We start from the raw sequence: 18,883 nt of genomic DNA, 5'->3' as shown, positions 1-18,883 counted from the left end.
AAGTTGTATTGCAGAATAGTGAAAGGAGCTCATTTGAGGCTATTTGGTGTGAGATTGAGACTGGCAGAATAAAATATACAGTTCGGTGCTGCTATAGACCAGGTGATGGAATAGATGGTGGAGATAGTATGCATAAGCAAATTGATGAAATGAGTGGAAGGAGGGTAATTATTATGGGGGATTTCAACTATGGTAACATTGACTGGAAGGAGGAGAGAACACATGTGAGGAAGGAAATGGATTTTATTCAATTATTAAGGGATAACTATCTGAGACAGCATGTAATTGAAAATACTAGGGGTGTGAGAGTGCTTGGCCTGGTAATAGCATCTCACAATTTGACTGTAATGAATATGACCATAATAAATTTAGTTTAATCCTTTATCCAAGTGTGAGCAAACAAAGTTTGTGCCTGAAAGTATCTTCAGGACTGGGTTAAGGTGGTACAACGCCAGGGCAACTCGTTGCAAAGGTGGAGCAAGCTACCAACACTCCTATCTCAGTATCTCCTATAATGCAAAACACATCTCCTTGCGGATATGTCTAATGTTATGCATTAAGGGAAGGGCCACTACCCTTCCCTTAATGCATAACATTGTTGGTAGCTTGCTCCACCTTTGCAACAAGTTGTCCTGGTGTTGTACCACCTTAACCCAGTCCTGAAGATACTTTCAGGATAAAGGATTAAACTAAATTTATTATACTCTAACCTAGTGAAAAATAAACTTTCCAACATCTTTCTCTAAATCCAAAGTAAATTATTAAAAAAGGGTGGCACACCAATTGGCAATTCCTATAGGTGGAGATGACTTGCTAATGCTTCTGCCTGATATCTCCACTTGGGCCTGGCTCCCACTGAAGAGACCTTAATAAAGGTCGAAACTGGTGAGGGTTATTATGAGTTCGCTCCCTTAGGGTTCTTGCCTTAAGGGAGCAATTTGAGTCTCCCGGGAAAGTGTTCTCCGGCACGGCCCGCTGAGGGGCTTTGTCAGTGAATGATTTTCTTCGGAATTTGAGCGGTTCTGCTCGGTGGTGGCGTGTGGGTGGAAGGCCATCACTGAGTGGAGCCAACGCTGAGATGGACAGTCTTTCGCCCACGATTGAGTGGCCTAGGGATCGTCCGAATTTTTAGAGATGGCTTTACTTATTCATAAAGGTCGAAACTAGTCTGGGTAGTGGCTGTTCCCTTAATGCATAACATTAGACATATCCGCAAGGAGATGTGTTTTGCATTATAGGAGATACTGAGATAAGAGTGTTGGCAGGTGCAAACTTTGTTTGCTCACACTTGGATAAAGGATTAAACTAAATTTATTATAAATTTATTATACTCTAACCAAGTAAAAAATAAATTTTCAAGAATATGACCATATTGCCACCTATTGGTGAGACTGATCATAAGGTCTTGACCTGGGAGGTGGCTAAAGGTGTGAAATCTTTGACTAAGACAGGGTATATGTGGAATTACCGTGCTGGCAAGTTTGACAAGCTTAGGAGATTGCTTGGATCAGTGCCATGACATGTACAACTGCAAGGGCTGGACGTCGATAGTGCATGGGAAGTGGTCAAGGAGCATTTACAGGAGGTTATGGCTGATTGTATACCTAAGGTCCGAATAGTAAAACAAGTAGAGGTTAAATGGATGAATAACACCATTAAGCTTGAGCTGCAAAAAAAGAAACAACTGTGGAGGGAATTTAAAGAAAGGGGTGACCTGCAGGCACACGAACGGTATAAAGTGTAGGCCAGAAGAGTAACGAGTGTGGTAAAAACAGCAAAAGCTGATTATGAAAGAAAACTAGCTATGCAAGCAAAAGAGAATCCCAAACAGTTCTTTCAATATGCTGCAAGCAAGGAAAAAACTGTACATGGCAAAATAATTTTAAGGAATGACGATGGTAAGGAGTTCACTGAATCAATCGATATAGTGGAGTTACTGAGCGCGCACTTTGCAAAAGTATATCATCCAGGTGGTGACATTGAAAAAATGAAGGAACCATTAGTTTATATGGGAATTTTGATGAATGAAGTGGAGGTGAATAGTCTATAACAGAACCTTAATGTGAATACATCTGTGGGATTGGATGGTATACCGGCACGGGTCTTGTGTGAAGCGGCTAAGGAATTATCAATGCCCTTGACCATGTTGTTTAATCTGAGTCTCAGGTCTGGCTTAGTCCCGAAGGTGTGGAAAGAGGGGAAAATAGTTTCACTGCATAAGGGAGGATCCAAGACTATGGTGGCAAATTACCGACCGATCAGCATATCAGGAGTCATTGTCAAGGTCTTGGAGAAAGTAGTTTAGGGAAAAATACAGGAATGGATTGATGAAAATGAGATACTGTACAGGGAACAGCATGGCTTTGTGAAGGGTAGTTCATGCCTCAGTAACTTGCTCAAGTTTTATAACAAGGTGACAGCAGGACTGGATAAGGGAAATGGGTTTACAGTGATACTGCTGGACCTGGCAAAAGCGTTTGACAGGATACCACATGGAATTCTAATCCATAAGCTACAACATATGGGAATGGATATAGGGTTGGTGAGATGGATAGGTGGGTGGTTGATGGAGAGATATCAAAGAGTAGTTTATTCAGGAGTGGAGTCCAAAAGAAGGCCTGTGACTAGTGGTGTGCCGCAGGGTTCTGTCCTTGGACTGCTGTTTAATCTGTTCATTAATGATATAGGGAAGGATCTAAGTGGAACAGTTCATTTATTCGCTGATGATGCAAAGTTGGGTAGGGCGATAGTGAATGCAGAAGATGTCAAAGTCTTGCAGGATGACTTAGATAGATTGGAGTTCTGGGCTAAGGAGAATGGATGTCAGTTTAATGTGACAAAATGTAAGGTTATGCATTTTGGGGTGAAAAGATTAGCAGCAGTATAACACATTGGTGGAACTGTACTCCAAGAGATTGATGAGACCAGGGACTTGGGAGTGTTGGTGGATAGGGAGATGAAGTTTAGGGAGGCACATTGCAAAAGTGGCTAAATCAGCTCATCAACTCACTTGGTTGTTGAAAAATACTTTGACGAGCAGAGACAAGCAAGTTATTGTACCTCTGTACTGAGCCCTGATAAGACCTCATCTCGACTACTGTGCCCAGATTTGGTCACCTCAGTTCCTTCTTGATGGGGAGGAGGTGGAAAGGATACAGAGGTGAGTGACTAAGATGATAGCAGGTCTATGGAATGAACCATATGAGAACAGGTTGAAGATTTGTGGGTTGCAGAAACTAGTTGATAGGTGGAAAAGCGGAGATATGATTGAGACATTCAAATTGCTAAAAGGATTCTATAAGATTAATTCAGAGGATATTTTTGAGATCAGGACTGGTGGTGGGAGAACTAGGGGACACCTATGGAAGCTGGGCAAGAGTGTGGTTAGCAGGGGTGTTAGAGCTGGGTTCTTTACTATTAGAGTGGTAAATGAGCGGAATAAGCTGCCAGAGTATATTGTGGGTGCTATGACAGTGAGCAAGTTCAAGGCAAGGTATGATAGATACTGTGAGAATGTCAAATAGTTGTGTGGACATGGAGTTTAGGGCCTCCCTGGAGTAGCCCGAGATAATAATAATAATAATAACAATAATTATTATTATTATTATTATTATTATTATGATTCAGGCCTCCACGGAGTCACAAAACTCATCATGGAAAGCCAAACCTAGCAAGCACAAAGTTTATCATACCACTCCTTGAATCCATTGACCATTGCATATGAATAATACATCATCAAATGTAATAATAATAGTAATAATTCTATTATTATAACATAACTGCCGATGCTTGGAATAAAAAAAAACCAAAATAGTACTTGGAAGATAGTTTAAGAAATGTTTCATGTAAGCAGTTAGAAATTATATATCTAATATTAGAAGGAAAATCAGCAATAAAAAGACAAAGGCTATCAAAATAGGCAGTCACATTGGAAACATTAATTGATAGCAAATTAGCAAAGCTAGTATGGTAAGAAGCCAATTGAACTGAAGAAATTTATATGGAATAAGAGAGAAATTAGTCAGAACACTAAACTACCTGTATAAAAGAGAGTGTTCAAGCTACCTTTAACTTATGGATCTGAGAGTTGGGTTAAAAATAAAGCACTTGATGAGAGTTTGATTAGAGACCACAGATATGAAAGTTGTGAAAAAGATTAGTGTAGTGAACTGAACTGATGGTATCAGTGGTGCAGTCATATTAAAAATGAGTATATTAGGAAGGAACTTAACATCGTTAGCATTCAGGAATGTACGAGCAGAGTGCTAACATCATATGGCATGATGACTTAAACAGAATGGGAGAGGACAGGTTAGCAAAACAAGTGTTTCTTGCCATGATTGTGGGGAAAAATCCCAGAGGAGGACCAATATCTAGTCAACTGATACAGTAAGAAGTATGCCAAATCTGATGATTATTAAATAACTTAAGGAATTCACAATGTATACTGGAATATAAATTAAAATAAACTTTAATATATACTTCCTATATTTCGGCAACGTCATGTTGCCATCTTCATGGGAACATAAGACTATGACACGGGCACTAAAACAGCAAATGAGGTCAAAGAGAGAAAACTACTGTCTTTCCTAAAGTCCTGATGGTGCCCCCTAGCGGGCTATATTAGGTATTCTTGGCCGTTGGGCTGAAGTTCTCATGATGTACATCTCCCAAATTTGGGGCAGTCTCATGCATCCAAATTTGTTGAGGTTTGGCATTGTGAATTCCTTAAGTTATTTAATAATCATGTTCAGCCAATGTATACACCTTTCTACAAGAAGCCAAATCTGATGATACTAGAGTCCTGACAGATAACAGATTAATTTGGATCAAAATTGTTGATAGGAGGTCATTAATAATATAACTTTTCAAGTAGTACTATCATAATATCCTGCACAATCCTGAGAGTGTGTGTATATATATGTATATACTAGGGTTACCAAGTAATTTTATAAGCTTGGTTATTTAACTCTTAATCCCAAGTATGCAAACAATTAAGTTTGCGCCTGAAACACAGTTCAAGTCTAAAGATGGTACAATACCAGGGCAACTCATTTTAAGGAGGGTAAAGCTCTGATCACTATTCTTAGTATTTTCCCATAATGTAAAGCACATCTCACTAAAAGATGTATACTGCAATACATTATGGGTGGGGTCACTACCCAGACAGGTTTCAACCTTTTTTGAGGTCTCCTCAGTGAGTAGCTAGACCCTAAATACCAAGGTTTTAGTAATATACAGTATCCCCAAGTTAAAAAATTAATTACATCTATATCTCCTCCAGAGATTCATATTAAAAATAAAAACACCTTGCAGCAACTTCTATAGGTAAAGTTAATAAGGCTCTGTATTACTAAAACCTTGGTATTTAGGATCTAACTACTCACTGAGGAGACCTCAAAAAAGGTCGAAACTGGTCTGGGTAGTGACCCCACCCATAATGTATTGCAGTATACATCTTTTAGTGAGATGTGCTTTACATTATGGGAAAATACTAAGAATAGTGATTAGAGCTTTACCCACCTTTACAATGAGTTGCCCTGGTGTTGTACCATCTTTAGACTTGAACTATGCTTCAGGCACAAACTTAATCGTTTGCATACTTGGGATTAGGAGTTAAATAACCCAGCTTATAAAATTACTTGGTAACCCTAATATACAGTATCCTAAAGTTAAAAAATTAATTACATATATATATATATATATATATATATATATATATATATACTGTATATATATATATCAAGAAGTTAATGATGATGAGAATGTTACAAGGATAGTGTGGGAGTGTCATACATAAAATGAAAGTATAATTTTAAACCTAAAGTCAATTCTGCAAAGAAATTATCTCAGTATAATTTGTATAATTAGTATAATGGGATCTGGTTTGAGTTGAGGCTACATTTTGAGCAGTGGGTTTATTTACTGCTCCTGGGTTGGCCGAGTGGTCAGCATATCTGCTCTCCAACCAAAAGGCTGAGGGCTTGAATCCCATCGTGGGCATGGATATTTGTGATTGTCACGAAAATACCAGTAGTGATGATGGGTGGGAGATGGCGTAGGTGTAGATTATGATGGTAGTTGCGGCTTGTTGTAGATGGTGGATTGAGTGGTGGAGGCACTTGCCTCTGGACCCTCTCCAATGTCTCCACATCACACTGAAAACCAGGTGACCAGATTTGAGCACAATAATCCAAGTGTGGTCTGACCAGTGCTTTATACAGTGGCAAAACCACTTCCTTATCCCTACATATTAGAGTACTTATTATCAAATGCTGCACTATAATGTGCAGCCTTTGCAACACTAGCAATATGCCCTCTAAACTTCAGTCTACTCTCAACCATCACTCTCGAATCTCATCCACTTCCTGCAGTATGGCACTGTCGATATAGTAAACAGCCTTATATTTCTGCACTCCAAAATGCACCACCTTGCACTTATTAATATTAAAACTACAACCCCACTCTTTTGTCCAATAAAAAGTCAATTCAAATCTTCCTGAATGGAATTAACATTAGCAGTGCTACTTATAATTCTCCTCAACTTTGCAGCATCAGCAAACAACTGGAGATCTCCAGTCAGTTCACATGATATATATATATATAGTTTACAAACAAGTTAAACAGTAGAGGCCCAAGAACAGAACCCTGGGGCATGCCACTGGTTATCCTCCTTTTTTGAGACACTGCTCCATCATACACAACCTGCTGGTATCGTTCAGAGAGCAATCTCCGATCAATTTAACCAATGGACTATTTATTCCCATCCTCTGCAGCTTGTACATCAACTTATCATGATGATTTATCAAACACTTTTGCAAAGTATATTACTGTATATGATTCTCCCTTATCTAACACACTCATTACCCTATAATAAAATGCAAGTAAATTGCATCATAAAGAATGCTATGTCCATTAACCCAGTCCTGTATTCTATTCCTAACCAATCTCTTCAACTCCCTCCAAGACTGAGTGAGTGAGTGAACATATGCCAGTTGAATGTTGCAATGAAAACAAAGATCATCATCATCATCAAATTCCTGATTATGGGGGTGTACACGATAATTATGATAGTACTACATCATTATTATTATTATTAACATCTGATCTCCATGGAGTCGTAGACACATCATGGGCGGCACACACTATTGCACATAATGCTCATCCAACTGAGCTTTAAATTAATTAATTCAATGTGTCTACATTCACAACACACACACACACACACACACACACACACACACACACACACACACACACACACACACACACAGGCAATGCATTCCACTCACCAACTACTCTCCATTCAAAGAACCTACTCCTCTGCTCACATCCTCCTTATAGTTTCCGGCAATGGCCTCTTGTTCTACCCCCATTCTATGAAAAATCTCCTCCATGTCAACCTGATAACAATCCCTGACTATGTCTCAACTCAATCATATATCCCTCTTCCTCCTATTCACAAGGCTCTGCAACATACATTCTCTCAATCCTCCTTGTACTCCACATTCCAAGACCACTGACCACCTTTGTGAATTTTCTCTAGATCCTTTCCAACATATCCTCGTCATCATGAAAACCCAGCAAACCAAATCTGTGCACAATAATCCATATGAGGCCTGATCAAGACCTTATACAGTGCTATTATAACTTCTTTATTTCTGCATGTCAGGGTCCTCCTCATCATTGCTATTATCTGATGTGATGTCTTCACAACTTGTGCAATGTGGTCCCTGAATTTCAGGTCCTTGTCCACCATCACTCCTAGATCATTCATAACCTGTATGTCCTTTAAAGTTTTCCCACCAAGTGTATACTTTGCATCCCATTGTTGCTTACCAAATTTCAAAAACCTTACACTTTGCAACATTGAACTTATAGTTTCACTTACCTGTCCATTCATGCAATCTATCCAAGTCCTCTTGTAAGGCCATAACAGCTGCTTGACTGCATTGCTCTCCACAGTTTTGCATCATCTGCATATCACTAGTTAACATCCCAATATTAACATACAAATTGAATAACATTTGCTCCCAAACTGACTCCTGTGGCACACCACTAGTGACCTTTTTCTTTCGCAATACCACACTCCCATATACAACTTTCTGATACCTATCTGACAATTAGTCACCAATCAAACTCAGATATTGTTATCCAGTCTCATCTATTTCAATTTATTTATGAGCTTGTCATGTGGCAGTCTATCAAAAGTTAGTGAAACATGATCTCCCCTTAACAAACTCATGCTGATAACCACAGAGAATCGCTACTGTTACAACCCATTTCTGTATCCTACTGCTCACAATCTCTCCAGTACCTTCACCACAACTCCAGATATACAGATTGTCCTATAATTTGAAGCTACAGCCTTATCACCACCTTTATGCAGTGGAACAGTTTTACCCTCCTTCCACTACCTTGGAACCTGTTGCAAATCTCTTATTAAACAGTCGTGCCAATGCTGCTGCCAATTCCCTGGAACATTCTCTTAAGATGCATGGTGTATATTATCAAATCCTATAGACTTATTGATATCAAGCCTATTTATTTCCTCAAATACTTCCTGCTCACTCATAATTAAGTCATCCTCTCCTGTGTCCTCTTCACTTAAGTTCCTCATGATTCCAACCTGATCAGGATGAAAAAAAAACATGAAACATACATGAAAAGGTTGCACCATTACTAACTTCTGATCAACAATTTTCCTTCAAATTAATCTGTTAGCTGTTATGTGCTCCGGAATGAAAATAAAAAATATAAAAAAGGGCAACTGAAAAACAGAAAGAATGTATGAATAGACTAGAAAATAATGGAATGGCCTAGAATGTGTATGTGTGTGTGGGGGGGGGGGGAACACTTGGCTTTGAAAAGGGTTCTGAGATGGGTAATGAGAGAGAGGAATGACTCAAGGAAGGTATGGGTTAAACTTGCTAGAGATCTAGAAATCAACTGTTATATTTGTATACAAATTTGTGAAGTATCGAAAATAAGAATGAAATTAGTTTGTTCACCCAGAAATTGTTGGAATAAGTGAGATATGGTTGGATAAAAATAGTATCCTGACAGGATAGAAATGGAAGGATATGTTGTTTTTTGTGTGGATAGAAAAGCAAAAAAAAGGGAGGTGGAGTGTTCTTAATGGTATAAAGAATTTGTGCACATGCAATGATGAAATGGTGGCAATGATTTTGAAGCAGTGGGGGAGGGCATTGGGGGTGAGTAGAATGAAATACTTAGTTTGATGTTCCTATAGACATGGCAGAGTGGAAGCAATGATCACTCTTTACCTATGTGATTGACAATTAGCCAAGCAAATAGGAAAAGATTATCATTATTGATGAATTTAATTATGGAAATATAGATTGGGATGATGAGATAGCATCTGGAAGGAAGTTAAGAAAATTAAAAAAATTAAGAAAATTGAGTTTTTGAAAGACATGCAAGAATCAATGGTCTTGGATTTTTTCATCTCATCTGATGGAGGCAGCATAAGATGAGTGGTAATAATCAGTTCCATGATTAGCAGGCAAGAAAGGTGACTCGGTTGGTAAGAGTAGCAGTATGATCACAGTTAGCTGTTGAAACCGTAGAAAACCCTAGGGAGTCCTTTTGATAAGTAGCCAGCAAAAAAAAAAAAAAAAAAAAAAAAAAAAAAAAAAAAAAAGAATGATTAAGGTAGGATGACGTTGATTGGAGAAAATGGTATAATTCCTGCAGAGCATATAGTTGATATATACAGGGTGTTCGGGATAAATTTGACATATTTATAATTAATTATATTTTTCCGTAAGTTACATGTATTAACACACACTTCTCTTCATTTAAAAGTTTGGACCCTTCTTCATTCATATACAAGATGTCAGAAAGGATGGATAGCTGGAACCCACCTGAATCATGGAAGAGAATAACTTGTATCATGATGATTCGTGCCCGCCATCAAAATAAGGATATTACGACTGCTGCCCAATGCTCCCTGAATAGTAAAAACAATCAGGCATGAACTAGAGACTTGCAATGGTGACTACGAGGATGTAGCAAGAAGAAAGATCCCTAGCAGACGATCTGATTGCGTTCGTACAGCAGAATTCCTCGCAAATCTGCAGGAACAGGTGTTGAAGAACCCTGGCATTGGAATTCGGGCTTTGTTCGTGGAGTTGCTAACTGTAGTCAAGCCCTGGATAACAAGGGTAGCCAATGGTAGGCCGTATGTATGGCAGCAGGATTCTGCCCCTTGCCACACCTCTGGGAAAAGTCAAAAATGGTTGTCTGAAAATTTCTACGACTTCACCAGTCCAAATGTTTGGCCTCCAAACTCCCCAGACCTTAACCCCATGGATTATTTTGTATGGGGCGCAGTTGAAAAAGACACCAATCGCACTTCCAGTAATACAAAAGCCCAGTTAATGGATAAAATTAAAACAGTTTTTGCGGCCCTTCCCAGGGAGACTGTAGCATCAGCTTGTTCGAGGTTCCGAAGCAGAATTGAAGCTGTGATCGATGCTAATGGTGGTTATTTTGAGTAAATCTTGTTGATAGTATTGTAATTAACTCTGCCTGTAATGTTTTTTTGTCAATTCATTAAATTTAATAGATACAAAGAAGATTTTCTTTTTCCTTACGAAACTGTCAAATTTATCCCGAACACCCTGTATATTTAATGACAGTTCATAAAGGTATTTCATCCTTATGAATGTGACAGCATGCAGAGTTTGAAAGCAGGGGAAGGATAAAAGGAGAGACTGATTGTGAGCGAACAAAAGGTATATGTGAAATTGAGTCAACTTGTTGTTAATAAGTCTGTGGGAGTTGATGAGATGTCACAATGTATTTTGAGAGAATATGCAAGGGAGTTTACAGCTGCTTTGACATACTTGTTTAATATGAGCCTTACATTGGGTCAAGTTTCAAATAAGTGGTTAGAAGGCAAGATTGTACCATTTTATAATGAAGATGATAGAACTCAAGCTTCAAGTTATAGCTCGATCTCTTATTTATTACAATAAGATGACAGCTTCTTTCAATGAGGGAGACGGACACACAGTAGTATACTTAGATTTTGAAAAGCTTTTTGATAGTTAATCTAAAGTGAAAGGAGGTGGATATTTGATTAGGACATTGGATTTGGGATTGGCTATCTGATAGGTATCGACAATTTGTATATGGGAAAGCAATATCCTGTAAGAGGAAAGGCACTAGTGGTGTATCTTGAGGGTCCTTTTTAGAGCCATCGCTGTGTACGCTGTATTTTAATGATATTGAAGAAGCTTTGAATAGGGATATTCTATTTGTAAAAAACGCAAAGTTGGAAAGAACTATGAGGGGGTAGAGCACGCATGTCCTCAGTTCGTCACTCACTCAGTCTATTCAAGTCCTTTTTAAAAAAGTAAGTACTTATTTAAAAAATAGACTGAGTCAGTGAGTGAGCATATGCCAGTTGAATGTTGCAAAGTGTAATGTTTTAAAATTTGGAAAACAAAGATCATCATCATTAAATTCCTGATATGAGGTGTGTACAAGTAAATTATGATAGTACTACATGAAAAAGTTACACCATTACTAACTTCCAATCAACAATATTTCTCCAAATTAATCGGTTATCTGTCAAGACTCCAATATTATCAACTCTTATATTTCTGTCTTTGAAGGCACTTTTTACGTTATCAATCCATCTACATATTGGTCTTCCCCTGGATCTTTTCCATGCCAAACTGGCAAAGAACATTTCTTTTGCTAATATTTCCTCTCCTGTTCTGTTTCAGTGACCATACATCTGAGATTATCTCTACTAACACATTCCTGAATGCTATACCATCATTTTTAATGTGAAACTGTCATTTATGCCATCAGTTCACTTCTTAATCTTTCTCTGAACACTCATATTAGAGGTTTCCAATCTTTGATCAAGTGTTTTATTTCTAACCCAGCTCTCAGATCCACAAGTTAAAATTGATTTGAACACTGTCTTGTATACAGCTAATGTAGTGTTTTGACCAATTTCTTTTTTATTTCATATAAATCTATTGTTATTATTATTATGGGCAACTCCAGGGAGTCCTTAGACTCATCGAGGGAGGCCCTAAACATCATGTCCACACAACTATTTGACATTCTCACGGTATCTATCATACCTTGCCTTGAACTCACTCACTGTCATAGCACCCACAACAGACTCTGGCTGAGTCAGTGAGTTTTAACTCATTTTAACTCAAGCTTATTTAACTCATTTACCACTCTAAAAGTAAAGAGCCCAGCTCTAACCACACTCTTGCCCAGTTTCCATAGATGTCCCCTAGTTCTCCAACCACTACCAGTCCTGATCTCAAAAATATCCCCTGAATTAATCCTATAGAAACCCTTTAGCAATTTGAATGTCTCAATCTGAAGAGACCTCAATAAAGGTCGAAACTAGTTTGGGTAGTGGCCCTTCCCTTAATGCATAACATTATACATATCCGCAAGGAGATGTGTTTTGCATTATGGGAGATACTGAGATAGGAGTGATGTTAGCTTGCTCCACCTTTGCAACGAGTTGCCCAGTGTTGTACCACCTTACCCCCAGTCCTGAAGATACTTTCAGACGCAAACTTTGTTTGCTCACACTTGGATAAAGGATTAAACTAAATTTATTATAGTCAAACCAAGTGAAAAATAAACTTTCAAATCTTCAGCCTGTTCTCATAAGGTTCATTCCATAGACCTGCTATCATCTTGGTCGCTCACCTCTAGATCCTCTCCACCTCCTCCCCATCAAGAAGAAACCTAGGTGACCAAATCTGGGCACAGTATTGTACTAATCTTTTCACCCTAAATGCATAACCTTACATTTTGTCACATTAAATTGGCATCCATTTTCCTTAGCCCAGAACTCCAATCTATCCAAATCATCCTGCAAGATTTTGACATCTTCTGCATTCACTATTGCCCTACCCAACTTTGCATCATCAGCAAACAAATGAACTGTTCCTCTTATATCCTTCCCTATATCATTAATGAAGAAAACAGCAGTGGTCCAAGAACAGAACCCTGCAGCACATCACTAGTCACAGGCCATCTTTTGGACTCTACTCCTAAATAAACTACACTCTGATATCTCTCCATCAACCACCCACCTATCCATCTCACCAACCCTATATCCATTCCCATATGTTGCAGTTTACGGATTAGGATTCCATGTGGTATCCTGTTAAATGCCTTAGCCAGGTCCAACATTATCACTGTAAACCCATTACCCTTATCCAGTTCAGCCGTCACTGTGTTATAAAACTTGAGCAAGTTACTGAGGCATGATCTACTCTTCACAAAGCCATGCTGTCCCCCATACAGTATCTCATTTTCATCAATCCATTCCTGTATTTTTCCCTTGACTACTTTCTCCAAGACCTTAACAACGACTCCTGATTTGCTGATCGGTCGGTAATTTGCAACAGTAGTCTTGGATCCTCCTTTATGCAGTGGGACTGTTTTCCCCTCTTTCCACACCTTTGGGACTAAACCAGACCCGAGACTCAGATTAAACAACATGGTCAAGGACACTGATAATTCTTTAGCCGCTTCACATACGACTCGTGGCGGTATACCATCCAATCCCACAGATGTATTCACATTAAGGTTCTGTTATAGACTATTCACCTCCTTCATTCATCACAATTCCCATATAAACTAATGGTTCCTTCATTCTTTCAATGTCACCACCTGGATGATATACTCTTGCAAAGTGCTCGCTCAGTAATTCCACTATATCGACTGATTCAGTGACCTCCTTATCATCGGCATTCCTTAAAATCATTCTGCCGTGTACAGTTTTTTTTGCTTGCAACATATTGAAAGAACTGTTTCGGATTCTCTTTAGCTTGCATAGCTAGTTTCCTTTCATAATCCGCTTTTGCCTTTTTTTACCACACTTGTTACCCTTCTGGCCTGCGCTTTATACCGTCCATGTGCCTGTGGGTCACCTTTCTCTTTAAATTTCCTCCACAGTTGTTTCTTTTTTTGCAGCTCAAGCTTAATCGTGTTATTCATCCATTTAACCCCTACTTGTTTTACCATTCAGACCCTAGGTATGCAATCAGCCATAACCTGGATCAGGGGGTTCTATCAGTGTTTAAGGCTTATTATCTACGGAGAACTTTTTCACAAGCCATTTCTGCCACTGAAGGAAATAATCAGACTCTCATGCAATTCTGGAAAGCATTCACTATTTATCATGATATTAAAATATTGCTGTGACTTAGGACAAAGTGACCTCTCAATGTATGAGTGGCATATGGAAAAAGACATTAAAAAGGTTTGGGCATGATTTTGGAAGTTTTTGAAAAAAATGAAGACCTTCTTAAATTAAGTGAAGAAATAGTGGGCCTAGCAAACAATCTGAATCCTGAAGTGAATGATGACGACATAGTTCAACTCATAGAAAGTTCTCCTGAAGAGTTGACCAACGAAGAATTGGTTGATCTGGAAGGGACATGTTGCAGAAGAGGAAGAACAAGAAAAGTAAGAGGGAAATGAGAAACAAAAGGAGGTAGTTGAACAATCCACAGTGAAAGGTCATGCAGAAATGTTCTCTGATAGCGATGTTCTCAAAATAGCTGAAGACATGGACCCCAATGTTGAATGCTATTTATTAATAGAAAGGAAAGTACATGAGACGTTTGTTTGCTATAAACAAATTTATGATGAAAAGAAGAAGAGGAAAAAGCTAAGCACATTAGATATTTTCATAAAAAAAAAAAAGCTGTAACCTTTGTTTAAAAATTTAAGGTTTAAAAATTAAAACGACAGTATACTTATTATTGTAAAGTCTCTAACCTCTATAACTCTGTTGATTTAATGTATCAACTTACGTCCAGCGGGATGGAACGGAAACCTGACATAAGTCGAGGGATGACTGTGTTTTAATATACTAATTTAAAATATATTTTTATTAATATACTAATTTTAATTGTTTTTGCAATTTCATTCAGATGATACAAATAGACTGGTATCTTTTGTTAGATACATGGTGCTATTAGTTACTAAGTGTAATACAGCAATCCCTCGATTAATGCGCCTAATGTGTTCTTTAAAACAGGCGCATTAATCGAAAACACACTATCGAATATAGTAACCTATGGGAAAATATATAATTCGTTCCTCAGATTTCTTTTTTCATCCTTAAGTTTTTTAATAAAAGAATTAGGGTATGTCTCAGGGCCTAGTTAAAGGAAAACCATGAAGCTGAATGACAATAAAAAATATTCAGAATATAAATTTATTATTCTGCTTCTTAACAAAGAACTGAGCTAATGTAGTTTGGCAGGCATTCTGTTTCTTTTTTTCATTCAACTGATGGTATGGCCCTATTGCCTCTTCTGCAAATTTTACTGGTTCTTCGATTGTACGAAAACTATTTTCAAATTTTTCTGTGAAACCTCTTTGGGCTTGTCAGTGATTAAATTTTCTTCATATTCTTCAGGATCTTCCTGCTGTGCATCTAAATTTAGCAGGGGTTGGAATCACTCAACTTCTTAGAATGAGATTTAATTAACTTAGATTCATTTGAAAAGCCTCTAAGATCATTTGCACAGTGTGGAAGAATGTGCTACCAAATGGTTCGCATATTGCTAGCAGTAATTTCATTCGACTTTGCGACTTTATAACCAGGTGAGATTTCTCTGCTTTGGCTAGAAAAGTCTTGGAAGGCATTCACTTCCAAAAAAAGGCTGGTTTCATCGACATTAAATATTTGTTGATCGCAATATTTCCCTTCTTACACAATTTTCTTCAAAATCTCTGGATATTTCCTTATCTGCACGTGCAGTTTCGCCTGTGATTAGAACATTATGTAGGCTATTTCTTTTTTTGAAATGCTCAACTCACCCAGCACTAATGTGGAATTCTTCTTCTTTTCCATCGTTGATAGCACTCTCTTTCCAGGTTACAAAGAGACAATGTTTTTGATTTAATAAGGCCAGTGTTTAGCGGGATCCTTTTTTGGTTACAATCTTCGATCAATGTAAAAAGAAGTCTCTCTCTAATTTAATCATTATAATACTTTGATTTCAAGTTCATGCATGATGAACTAGAAACAGCCTTACCTTTCTCTTTGTATTCAGCAGTTGATTCAGCCATTTTTGTGTTCTTGTCCTATCTTTGCTCTGGACTCGCCTTGTTCATTTTTCTTAATTATTTCAAGTTTTTCTTCCAATCAGATTGCTTTTCGACTCATTTTCACACTTCTATTTTTTGCTCACTAATTCTTTTACTCATTAGGAAAATAATTTAAAATAAAAAAAGTAAGGAAAACAATTGCACGAGATATGGTCACCAAAATGTTATGTAAAGCAGATGACATAAATTTTGGCGTAAAATTTGAAACAGTGTAGTATGCCATTAAAAAAAACTCTAAAATATTTTAAATCGGTAACTAAATTATTTCATCCTGGTGAGTGATTTTTTAAAATAGTTAGCCATGAAAAAGTATAGATCGAAAATTTTTAAAGTCTGTAACATTTATTTTTAAGATGTATATAGGCACGCTAATCGAATTTTAGAGGTGCAGTAATCGAATTTGGGTATCAAAAAAAAAATGACGCAGTAATTGAAAACACACTAATCGGGGCGCATTAATCAAGGGATGGCTGTATAGTTTTGAATTCTGGAAGGCATGAATGGAGATAGATATGTTACTAGCTGAATGAGACTTCCTGCATTGAGTCTAACTCTTGTGAAGGCTGTTAGTGATAATAATATATCAAACCAATAATTACACAATTCATACAAAGAAATTAACTAATTTTTAAAGGAATTTTTTTCACATAATCATTTCATATATAATCATATAACTGAGCTATAGTGGTTATTGTAATTGTTTTTTCTCTTCCAGCTTTAGATATTCAAAAATTACAGGGTCCTGGCTATAGTCATCCTTATCAGTTCAATTCAAGGGTGCGAGAAGAGCTGTCATTGATGCTATATCAACATTTAGATTTGAAGTCTTGCATATGGAGATTTGATGCTTGGTATCACATGACAGAATTAGTTGATCTGTGTGGAGGCAGTGCCATTTCAGACTTTAAAGTAATTTTTTTTTTATTTTTATGTGCAAATTAGTGCACTGTTTTCAGTTTTGAACTATATTTTTTAAAATTTTATACAGTTGTCTAAGAGAGAGAATTTAGATCATATATTTGATGGAATTAAACTTCATGTTTTCCCTGTATAGTTATTGAGTTCTTTGATTATATATATATATAGTCTGGAAACCCTGATCTAGAGACAAAACATGGAACTTTTTTTCAAGCCACTTTGGTCTTCAATAAGTGGGCACTGGTCTCACACTAGGAGTTGAAATTAATTTCCCACATAAAGACAGTCACAAATATCCATGTCTATAGTGGAATTTGTGAGTGGATATGGAGAGTGGATATGCCAGCCACTCAGTTATCAAGACCAGCATATAACCAGATAAAAATAGCTGCCCAAAGTTGACAAATATGCCAGTAACATGATCGAGCTAACTAAACAAAATCCAAAAGCTGTATAGAAAAACATATGTAAAATAGTAAAATTCAAATAATTTAGTTTCAAGTTGGTTATTTCCTAAAAACATGTTTTCCTTTAATTAAAACAAAAATATATATATACAAGTGTTGTCTAAAAAATTTCTTGGCCTGGACCATAGATGGCAAGACTATCGGCAAGAGATTTTTTTTTCTAAGTTGATACATCTGTCATAAGCACCCATGTGAAATTGCAAGTCATTCTATCAAGTAGTTTGTTTTATACAGCTGTCTGAATCAAAAGTGTTGTCTGTATCCCTTGAAATGGATAAAATTGAGTTTCATGCGGTTATAAAATTCTTTGTAAAAGAAAGTTTAACGGCCAAAGAAATTCATTCAAAGTTCATAAAAGTTTATGGGCACTCTTCTCCTTCGTTTTTGACAATTAAGAAATGGGCTGATGAGTTTAAACATGGCCATACCAGCCTTGAAGATGATCCACATAAAGGACGTCCAAAAAAGTGTAACACCACCAGAAATCATTGATCAAGTCACGATATGATATTGGATGACCGGCGAGTCAAAGTGTATGAAATTGCTGAGACTATAGGCATTTCAAAAGAACATGTAGGATATGTTGGTCGATTGGTAAAGCCTCTGCTGTTAGTGGCTCAGCAAAAAGTTAAGCAAGTTTGAGTGCAGTTAGTAGTGAAGGGCCACAATCATTTCATGCTGGCACACTCTCCCTCGATGAGTCTTTGGACTCCCTGGAGGTGTCACATAATAATAATAATAAAGAATTGCATATGAAAAACCTTTGCACAAGATGGGTGCCACACTTGCTCACATCTCTGAACAGTGGTTTTTCCCTTCAGTCATTTCTGACCCTAGGTGACTTGGAGCATTTTAACAAGAATAAAACCGATTTTGTTTGTCAATATATTACTATGGATGAGACTTGGATTCACCATTACACACTAGAATCCAAACAGCAGTCGAAACAATGGACAGAAGCCGGTTGCTCAGCATCAAAGAATAGACAAGTCGGTTCCATCAGTAGGAAAGGTCATGGCACTGGTGTTTTGGGATGCTAAAGGCCTTTTGTTCATTAATTATTTTGAAAAGGGTAAAACAATTACCGGGGAATATTATTCCGATCTTTTTTCCAGTCTTTTCTCATGAAAAAATTCATGAGAAAAGACCTGGTTTGCAGAAGAAAAAATCATCTTTCATCAGGACAATGCACCTACCCACAAAGGTGTTTTGGCAATGAGAAAATTAAGGGATCTGCTATGAATTTTTGGAACATCCACCCTATTCCTCAGATTTGGTTTTTCAGAAGTGATTGCAGCTGTAGAGGGGTATTTTGCAAATCTTACTGAGAACCACTATAGGGGCTTTTTTAA

General features: G+C 37.4%; 1 protein-coding gene across 3 annotated transcripts in view; it reads left to right on the top strand.

Annotated features, from left to right (window-relative positions):
• Positions 1-18,883, top strand: part of LOC150099333 (extracellular matrix organizing protein FRAS1-like) — a 1,385,483-nt gene that overhangs the window by 1,265,042 nt on the left and 101,558 nt on the right. For 2 of the 3 annotated variants that reach the window (XM_090403569.1, XM_090403568.1), the window contains one exon: positions 16,862-17,055. In XM_090403569.1, coding sequence (XP_090259695.1) covers positions 16,862-17,055 — 194 coding nt within the window. Of the gene's footprint in view, positions 1-16,861; positions 17,056-18,883 lie in introns of those variants that run through there. The other variant, XM_090403570.1, reaches the window with a different exon arrangement.

The sequence above is a fragment of the Typopeltis vanoorti genome, chromosome 14, assembly GCF_054136105.1.
Source record: "Typopeltis vanoorti isolate ZY-2024b chromosome 14, IOZ_Tvanoo_1.0, whole genome shotgun sequence".
NCBI classification, from domain to species: domain Eukaryota; kingdom Metazoa; phylum Arthropoda; class Arachnida; order Uropygi; family Thelyphonidae; genus Typopeltis; species Typopeltis vanoorti.
Note: the sequence above shows the minus strand (reverse complement) of the source record. Positions and strands in the feature narration are given on the sequence as shown.